A 9,940-nucleotide genomic window follows, 5' to 3' on the forward strand; every position below is an offset into this window, starting at 1 on the left:
GAAAAAATGTAAAGTGAATTCAAACTCCAACGAAGGGGAGGGGAAGGGTGGAAATAGATTTAGCCACCAAGGCATGCAATTACTCCACAACCGACAGACAGACAGACAGACAGACAGACAGGTGGGTCCCGCCTGAACCCCGTCCCTGTGCTGTGGGGCCTGCTGTCAGGCATCGAGATTTTCCGATAAATGCATTGGTAGGCCCCGGGGGCGAGCACTCGTCTTGCCGAATATGTGGCCTACCCATGGGCTACGGGCTGAGGAGACAAGTAGTTAGCATAAATTTGCCATAAATTTGCTAACCAATGATTTGTGGTGTGTGTGCTGTTGCTGTTGCTGTTGCTGTTTCGGCCATAAATAACGCGTCAGTTTTTATTTTACATAGAGCTCGAAAAGGTAAAATGTAAACAATTATCTGCGTGCCGCAGATGTAGCGCCACAGGAGCAGAAATCGCCGCAACCGCCACAGCAGCCGCAGGAGCCTGCAGAGTGGCAGCTGAGATTTATGCGCCACACACACACACACACACACACACACACTCTTGACTCGCACACACGTATGCAGCAGCATAAAAAGTTGTGCCGCACGGGGGTAGAGGAATTCGCAGGCTTTTGATTAATTGCCGCAACATTTTATTTCTGCTCTCCACATTTCCGACGCTGGCGCTGATGTCTTCACTTGGCTCCCATCCACACTTTCCACTCGAGTCTGCTTTCTGCCAGTATTTTTTTTTTCGTATCTTCTGCTGGCTAGCTGCATGGCTTATTTGCCGACACGTACCACTTCCCAGTGCCAGTGCCAGTTCCAGTCCCAGTCCCAAGTCCGAGTCGCAGACCCACTCCTTTTCGCCCCGTTCCTTTTTACCATCATAAATATCATAAAAATCCGCACAAAAAAAACATAGATATAGATGTGTTTCTCCTTCTGGGAGTCGCCGTAGTCTCCGTCGTCGTCGTCGACGCCGTCTGGCGACTAGAAGCTTTGGGGCCAAAATGGAATTTATGCGCAATGTATGCCTCACACACGCGATTTTTACTGTTACAGATTGTATTGAATAGATATATGGAAAAGTACAAGCATATATCTGAAGATTTCATAAGCATATGCCTGCAAAATCTTGATAATAAACGACTGCCAGCGCTCTCCTTTTTTTTGCTATTCAATTGCAAAATTTTGCCGATTGCCCGCCCGTTTGAAATATGTCTCAAGACAAAAAAAGCAAAGAGAATCTATACCAAACTGAAAGTATGTTATTTAAGCTGCATGGGGGGATAACTGAAACTGTTCCCTCGACTGCTGCTGCTCCCTATCAATTTTTCGCTGCGCCACATTGCGTATACGCCGCATTAAACATTTAAGCACGGCAAATGTAATTCGTTTTTATTGGCAAAACGCGAAAGCAAACGCAGCTGATTTAACAATTTCCTCGCTCAGCTTAATTTCAAGTATTTCTTCGTGCGCTTTCTTCAGCTTCATCTTTGAGTTGGGAGCTCACGTGTGTCAATATTTGGAGGAAAAGTTTGCTTTTTACTTTGTTACTTTACTGTGGGGCCAATAAATAAAGGTTCTTATCAATTGAAAATTGATTGATACACGCGCTTAGATGGGGCCCGGCTCAACTGGAGGCCTTCCCCTTCTCTATGGCATCAGGCAATAACCCCATATGGACAGCTAATAGATGTGTTTTTTAGCAGCTCTCATCATCAGCAGAAAATTGGAAAAAAAAAAAAAACGTAAGCGAGAAACGAAAAGAAAAAGTCGAAGAAATGATTAATGGTCATTTAAGATTGGCTAAAGTCACATTCGCCGAGTGGGACACGAGTGTGGGTGGGTGGGCCAGTGGGTCTAGTCTATTGGGCTTCAGCCTCTTCAGCACACGCCCTCAGCATTTATTTGTTTGTTTGTCTATTTACAGATACAAAGGTAGCCAATTCGAACTTTGAGCCTAGGATCAATCAATCTGTTATTATGTTGATTGTCGTCATCTTATTTTTTGTCGCTGTTTGTCGTTGTTGCTGTTGTAGCAATTCCTACACGTAATTGCTTTTTGATTTGCCCTTGGTGCTGGCCCTTCCATCCATTTTGTAGCTGGCGCCTTTTTTGGAAAATTGCATCATCATCAAGTTGTTGTCATCGTCATAGTCCCTGTCGCTTGATGGATTGGCAAACATTTTAACAGCAGACCCAAGAGTAAAACCCAAACACAGTCCGAGACCCAGTACTAGGCATATGTTAAATATGCAAAGAAAAAAGAGTCCTTGAGCTTGGAGCGTCCATTGTGTTTCGGCTAATGGCATCAACCCCCATCTGCTAATCCCCGTGCCATTCTGCTTGCCTCTCCCTGTTTTTTTAGGTATCGTGGATACGCAAAAAGGATTATCATCTACTTACGGTCGGCTTAACAACGTACAGCAGCGATGAGCGCTTCAGTGCCACGCACTTGAAGCATTCCGAGGTGAGTTCCGCAGAGTAATTTACATCACTGATGGCCGATTGGAACGTGGGACATGTAGTCTAGGTCTGGGTCTGGTGACCGGAGACAGATGGAAACCTGATTGCATCGCCACGGATCGGAATCGTATCGCCGCCACCTGCATACCAAATGGCCTTTTCGAACTCTGGCCCCTTTCGCCTTGTCGGCCTCGGAATCGGAGATACGTGACAAAAATGCTGGCAAGAATATTGCAAAATATTCCTGCAATAGGCCAACCAATGGCCAACCATTGCCAGCAAATGGACTTCCATTGGACAGGCCTTTTAACACTAACTTTTTCTCTCTCTCTATTTTTGTGTATTTTTTGCTCCTTGTTTTGGCTGCTGTTTGTTCTCGCCTGCAGGATTGGACATTGCAAATCAAATTCGTGCAGCTACGTGATGCTGGCGTCTACGAGTGCCAGGTGTCCACACATCCGCCCACATCGATATTCCTGCACCTCAGTGTCGTCGGTAAGTAGAGAGGCGAGAGGCCTCCACATTTGTCCCACATTCCGCCCCCAGTTTCGGGTTTACTTTGGGCTTGTGTCAAGTTACGGCTCTCTGCATTCAATAATTTCACGCTGTGTTGCCTTTTTCTGGTGGAAAATCTCAGCAGCAGTTTTAGTTTTTTCCCACATTTGCGCATCCTTTTCGATGCGCTCAAGCTGAAATTAGAAGTGTCCATGTGCCAGAGGGCGGTCCATGTTCCAGGTGGCAGCAGGGGCTGGGACAGGGTCGGGGGGAAATCCGGGCCAAATGGCAACGACTCAGCAAGTTCTCAACTCGTCGCGCTGTCCTTGGCTAACTGACGCACATTATTCTGAATTTAACAAACAATTTACTCTGAATGTGCTGCGCCTAATGGCCCTCCCTGTCTCCACTTCGGGGTCCTTTTTGCCCAAAAAACAAAGCCACTCTGGCACTCGGGCACACATGGAAACTGATGTGACAGCCCTCATTTAGCTTGAGCCAACTCTTGGCTCTTGGCTCTGCTCTGCTCTGATGGTGTAAAGGGATGAAAGGCTGGAGCTGGAGCTGGAGCTGAGGCTGAGGCTGGAGCTGGAGCTCTGAGGGATATTGATTGCACTCGGAGCGGCAAAAGAAAATTGACTGTGACTCGACTTGACCTTGGACTGTCAGAGCTAAAGAGTTCGCTTGGGCTTTTGCAATTGGATCAGGCTGTATATGTTGGGTTGAAAGTTGCTTCAGCTATGAATGGATAGGACTGCAACTCAATTTCATTGTCTGGTCTCTGTTTCGCCCTTCCATTCGGTTAGAAGCACGCGCTGAAATCTCTGGGCCCCCGATACGATATTTAACTCCGGGCTCCACGCTGCGGCTGCAGTGCCGCGTGGTGCAGAACACGGAGGCATCCGAGTATATATTCTGGTATCACGACAACCGCATGATTAACTACGACATTGATCGGGGCATTAACGTGTCCACGGAGCCAGGTGAGTGCGGCATGCGGCTGCTCTCCACACAAATCAACCTGCAACATGGATTCTTCTTCCCAATTGCAGACTTTCAATCATCGGAGCTTACCATCCAGCGGACACGGCGCGAACATTCGGGCAATTTCACCTGCGTGGCCAGCAACACACAGCCGGCCAGTGTCCTGGTGCACATTTTCAAAGGTGAGTGGAGAGGGAACCCTGAACCCTGAACCCTGAACCCCGAATCCCAATCAGAAATGCAATTAGTCTGTCGCTCAGCTATCTGCCTGAAGGAAATTTCAATTATCAACGCAAAATGGAATATAAAACTTTGAATAAACCAAAGAAATGGCATCTGTCCCCGCAATTGTGTGTGTGTGTGTGCAGCTCATTTGCAGTCCATATATCACGCGAGTGAAAACAGAGAAAACAATAAAAGTAATTTATGAAAATTACACGGCCGCAAGCATGTGGATTACAAATGCCCGCACACGACACACCACGACGACGATGGCACACAGTAGCAGCAGCACCAGCCATTTGGCAGGCAAAACTGCCATTAAAGCCAGGCCATAAACACACACACACACACAGATGTAGATGCAGATACACTCTCCCACACAAAGATACGACCATGCAGCAGAGCAAACAAAAGACCAACCCACATAGTTGGGATCCAGTCATAATTTATAAGTTTCTGGCGCGATGAAGCGACGTCGCTCATTAGCATTTTGTTAGTTAAGCCCGCGAGTGTGTGGCAGAGCACACATACTCGTCCATACATATATGTGGCGGGTGTCCTCGTAAGTGTGCTCTCTTCTTCACGATTTTAATTAAATTTGTATACAAATTTCATTCTCATATTCGCCCCTCTGCTGGTGCCTTGCTTTCTTCTTTTTCCATTCATTTCATTTCATTTCATTTCTTTTCTGCTCTTATCTTTTCGGTCTCCACAGGCGACAATCCGGCGGCCATGTATCACGGACATGTGGGCGGCTCCACCAAGACAATGCAATCTCAGCTGCATATGATTATGATAATCATTTCCACCGGCTATCGGATATTCCACACGAGTGTATATATGAAGATCTCGTAAGAGGCGCCACGGAAGAGCAGAAACACCAACTGGCAGTGGCAACTGCCGAAGGAATGCATTTGTAGCCAAGTGGAAAATCTTAGCCCCTAATCTTAAACTAGTTAATTCTCCCTTTCTCTCTCTCTCTCTCTCTCTCTCTCTATCTCGTACGTTACTCATGGAAGTGAAGGCCGCATCAGAGCATACGTACTAAGGTCCCAGAATCCCAGAATCCCAGAACCCTAAGCTCTAAACTAAACAGAAACCGAATCAAGCTTAAGAAATCTCTCAAAATCTCTCTACATACTCGTATACACACGATGCCAAGCCATCAATCAAACCCTTTCTATGTTCATGTGTGTGTGTGTGTTTGTATTTTGTGAATGTGTTAGTGTAAATGTAAGTGACAGACTTCACACTTATTAACAGACGAGAAGACTCCCAAAGAAGTGCTCCCAAGACGCCGCAAACCAGAGACAGATGGACAGAGATAGAGCGCAAAAACTTGCAGCATGCACTCCAACACATGTACAAAAGAAAGATGGAAAAACTTTGTAAAACTATCAACTACAGACCTACATACATACATACATACATACATACGTACGAGTGCATAAATATTTGAGATTACAGATTATTTTTTTAAATATTTCATAAAAAGATTTCATGATTTCTTAAGCCATTAACTTTTACAAAAATAACTTAAACTAGAGCCAAACTGTAACAACTTTTTTTTTGAGTGCAAGAGCACAAAGAGCTTTTATCGAATATCTCGTATATTGTATGTATTTATCTCTGAACCAAACACTTACTGGCAGATACACCGCTGATCAAGTGGTGCAAGCAAAGTAACAGATTGTTGAGGGAGTCACTTCCAGATTCAAAAAGAAGAACTGACCGAATAGTAGCGAGCACCCGTACACCCATTACCAGATGTATATCCTACCCACTCTTTAGGGTTAAGAACTCTGGACAGCCATCACTTTGGAAGTGGCTATGATTTATGGTGGGAGTTTTACTGAGCAACAGAGAACCACTCAACTGATTAGAACGGATTTTGATTACGCATTTTGATTTAGCTCGAAGTTCAGAGCTAAGCTGTAAATAAATTATTGGGTAAAAGTTATAGAAAAAAGTAGGAAAAGTGAGTGTGCAAAAAGAGAGCAGGTTTTGGCCAGAAGTTGTTGTTAATCAAAAGAGAAATAACCAAAAAAAAAAACAAAAAACAATCGAGTAATCAAAAATAAACTACGAGTAATTGTCTAAAATAACGCAAAATATTCACTAAAGTAAAGTAACTTTTAATTAGTGGACAAAACTTTTAACTGTCTTAGAGAGAGATGTGCAATACAGACGAACTAGCTAAAGAGCGAACGGAGTTCCGATCAAAATCAAAGCCGAGGCGCGGCTGCTGCTGCTGCTGCTGCGTCTGTGGCACCTCCCCCAGAATATGTGTATGTGTAAATAATTGAGCAGCTGCAGAAATGAGTAATTCTAGCCACTAAGTCTGTGTAGTTAAATGTAACGTAAATTACCTAAAAAAAAAAAAAACCAAAAACTGAAAAAACAAAAAACCAAACAAAAACCAAAAGAAACGAACAAATAAAACATAATAAAATTATGCAAACTATAAAAATGAAATGGCTTCTTGTATGGATGACTTAAGGGGCCATCAGTGGCTGTGGCAGTGGCAGTGGCAGCTTTGGGCAAGCCATTTGGGGAGCCACCAGAATCAGCTCGCTCACTTTGTTGCTGGACTCTGCATCGGTCTCCTGCCGCCACTCGCTTCAGTTAATAAAACTAAATTGTGTGACGAGAATGATGACGACGACGTTCATGAGAATGACGACAACGAAGAGAACGAAGTCGAAGATGAGAAGGAGAGCCAACACGATGAAGATGAAAATGGTGGCTGCCTGTAGGCGACACTTGATGCCTGTCTTCATCGAGTTGGCCATAAGAATGCCGTGGCGCCTCAGTTTACTGCCACGAGAGCCAGCCACCCGGCATAATGCACTTCAGACACACTCTCAGCGGCTCAACGACTCTCAGCCGGACTCTGTGAGAAATCCGTGTAATTAAGTTGCCAGTTTTAAGTTGCAAACTGACGGACGGAGGTAACTCGGATCTCGGAGTCATCTTCTCTGCTTTCGTTCCAAGGAAGTTTGATTTGTTGCCCATTTGATTTCTATTCAATTGCAAATACAAACTTGGCTTTAAAAGCGAACAACAACAGCAGCACCCAGCCAGAACAGATCGAGCAAACTTCAGAGCCGCAAAACTGCTGAAACCCAAAAGCTGTTTGCCATTGCCCCGGGAGTGGGTTGTACCAGGCAATAGTTTCAGTTGGAGGAGTACACACTCGTGTGTTTACATTCAACTAGCAGTACGAGTACGACTGCGGCTGTATCGTTTATTATGTTCTTTGCTCATATCAACAGTCACTCCCAAGGGAGGTGGGCGTGTGCTGCTGCTGCTGCTGCTGCTGCTGCAGGCGGCTACATATAAAATCAAAGTCAGCAGAAAAAAACCCTGCCAAGGGGGGGTCAGGGCAGGCAGAAGTCCTAGACTGAGTCTGAATCCATTATATTAAATGGATGAGCATTTTGTATGACCAAAGCGAACAATTTAACACTCAATCAGACAGGCAGAAAATCTATCTGCTGGCTGCTGCATCCTAAACAATTTCAATTTTTCATTGGTTCCGACCCAGTCCCAGTTGGAGTCTACACAGAAACGGCAGTCAGCAGGGCAGGGGCAGCCTCAACATCATTTGGCCAACTCAGGCGTGAATTTTGGCCATGTCAACGCTTAATACGTTGAAAGGGCCCAAACCGTAACGAAAACGGGGCCTGGGGGAAATTTACCAAATGCAAAACGCATTATAACTGTATTTATGCGTGTGGCATCTGTGTATGTGTGTGTGTGTGTGTGCTCATAGTTGTTAGAGCTTGTCGGTCAAATGCGCTCACACAATGCCCTGCCCTCTGCAGCGATATTGCCCATGCCCACGCCATGAACGTTCCTGCCTGATGGCTGTCATAAAAATTCCAATTTAGTTTCCAATTGCTGACTTAAAGTCCTCTTCCAGTCACTCCTGTGCGGCTGTGTTTGTGTGTGTGTGTGTGTGGACTCCCTTTGAAGCTGTGTGCGTGTGCATGCCACTTCATAATAAACTTAACGACGCACAATTATGCCACAAGCCAGAGAGATGGCTGTGGGGTGCGACCGACGTAAGTCCATAGAAATGCACAGCACAGCAATATCCAAGACGTTACTCATACGTCTGCCCAGCGCACCCCTGCTGAGCCCCACAAGCGTTCCCGTTTTACATTTCCGAGCCTCTTGTAATTCAAAATGACAGACACGTACTTTGGGACATCTGCCTCTCTCTCTCTCTCTCTCTCGACAATGATATCAAGTATTATCGCTCGCACACACAAACACACAAACACACGGGCACACACACACCAGCAGCGAAATCGATAGTCAGTGTGGGGAAAAGCGAAAGTGGATTTTGGAGAGCGGAAATCAAACAGGCATCAACATTCATTAGGACATTAGTTTCGAGTGCAATGAGCACTCCCATGCCTGTGACTTAAACTTCGGATGGAAGCGAACTCTCTTTGGTGTGTTTGTGGCCAAGGACACTCCGCAATAGTACGTCACGGATGCGGAGTTTGGGCAAACCAAACAACTATATGAGAGCATAAAGAATAACAAATCAAAGTGGGACATCTGACACAAGGAAAGATAACAATAAATTAATTTTTAAGTGTAGAAAAAAGTGGCAAAAACATGGCTCTACTGTGGAAAATATAGTTGCAATTTGCAATGAATAATAATGAATATTTTTACAAGAATAAAATGAACATTTGTGTGGTTTTTCCCATAAAAGAAGAGAAAGAAAAAAATATTTAACATCTTTCAATGCCACAATTTCATTACGAACCAAAACGTAAGTATCCCAATGGAATATCTACAGCTAATTAAATGGTCAAGTGGCGAGGAAACATTAAGCTACATTCAAATCCATTCAAGGTCGTCTGCTTGAGAGTGAGAGGCTAATGGAGAGCAATTATTTGGGCTACTTCTTTAGGACACCGGAGCGTGGCGTGCCACTGCCACAGCCACAGCCACAGCCACTGAACGAACAGCCACAGATTAATCGAATGTCGGAGAGAGCGCGCAAGGGACATGCAGAGCAAGGACGCAACAATGGTAGCCGAAATAAAACAAGCTCCTTGCTGTACCGTCCCCTCCAATGGCCATCAGCAGATGTTCAGGGCGTGGCCCCTAGTCGATCCCTTCCATTACCATTGCCATGGCCACAGACAACAGACAGCAGACAACAGACACACAAGCGGACAAGTGGAAAAGCGGACACACGCTTTCGCCCACAGATGAGTTTTATTTTTGTGCTTGGTATTCCCCACGCGAAAACTCTTTGATGTAATGAGGGCCAATTAGAACAGGCTTACAAGTGCAGAACGCTGGACAGATGCTCCTGCTGCTGCTGCTGCTGCTGCTGCTGCTGTCTGTGACGGTAGCCCGGGGTCAGTGTCAGTGCCAAGTGGTTTCGTGTGGCATCTGTTGCGGGGCATATTGAATAGTTATTGTTATTGTTGCAGTTGTGTAGCCAATTGCTCGAGCATCTACTTATGTGTTTTCTCCTTCCTACTATTTGTTCCCACTACGAATATGTGGTGTGGCTGTAGCCAATTATTGCCGAAACACACGGCCCTGTTGCATGTTTTTCTGCTGAAGCAAAATACAAAAAAAAAACTAAGAGCGTGCAATATTCATGGTGTTGATGTTAGCCAAATAGCCAACGGTTGGGGGAGCAGCATAAAAATATACAAAAATGTATTTCCCTTCCACTTCTGTTTTCTGGCCTTGTTCTGCGGCCTATAAACGCATTGCTGGCTATGGCTGCGGGGCAGCGGCGCAAAA

The 9,940-nt window shown here is 45.2% G+C and overlaps 1 protein-coding gene across 2 annotated transcripts in view; it reads left to right on the forward strand.

Annotated features, from left to right (window-relative positions):
* LOC117589957 overlaps positions 1-5,599 on the forward strand; it is a 30,394-nt gene extending 24,795 nt beyond the window's left edge. The window contains exons 3-7 of one of the 2 annotated variants that reach the window (XM_034282268.1): positions 2,355-2,456; positions 2,839-2,947; positions 3,757-3,930; positions 4,000-4,113; positions 4,869-5,599. In XM_034282268.1, coding sequence (XP_034138159.1) covers positions 2,355-2,456; positions 2,839-2,947; positions 3,757-3,930; positions 4,000-4,113; positions 4,869-5,008 — 639 coding nt within the window. In that variant the 3' untranslated portion in view covers positions 5,009-5,599. Of the gene's footprint in view, positions 1-2,354; positions 2,457-2,838; positions 2,948-3,753; positions 3,931-3,999; positions 4,114-4,868 lie in introns of both variants that reach the window. The other variant, XM_034282259.1, reaches the window with a different exon arrangement.
* The last annotated feature ends 4,341 nt before the right edge of the window (positions 5,600-9,940 follow it).

This window comes from Drosophila guanche, unplaced genomic scaffold (genome assembly GCF_900245975.1).
Source record: "Drosophila guanche unplaced genomic scaffold, DGUA_6, whole genome shotgun sequence".
Taxonomy (NCBI): domain Eukaryota; kingdom Metazoa; phylum Arthropoda; class Insecta; order Diptera; family Drosophilidae; genus Drosophila; species Drosophila guanche.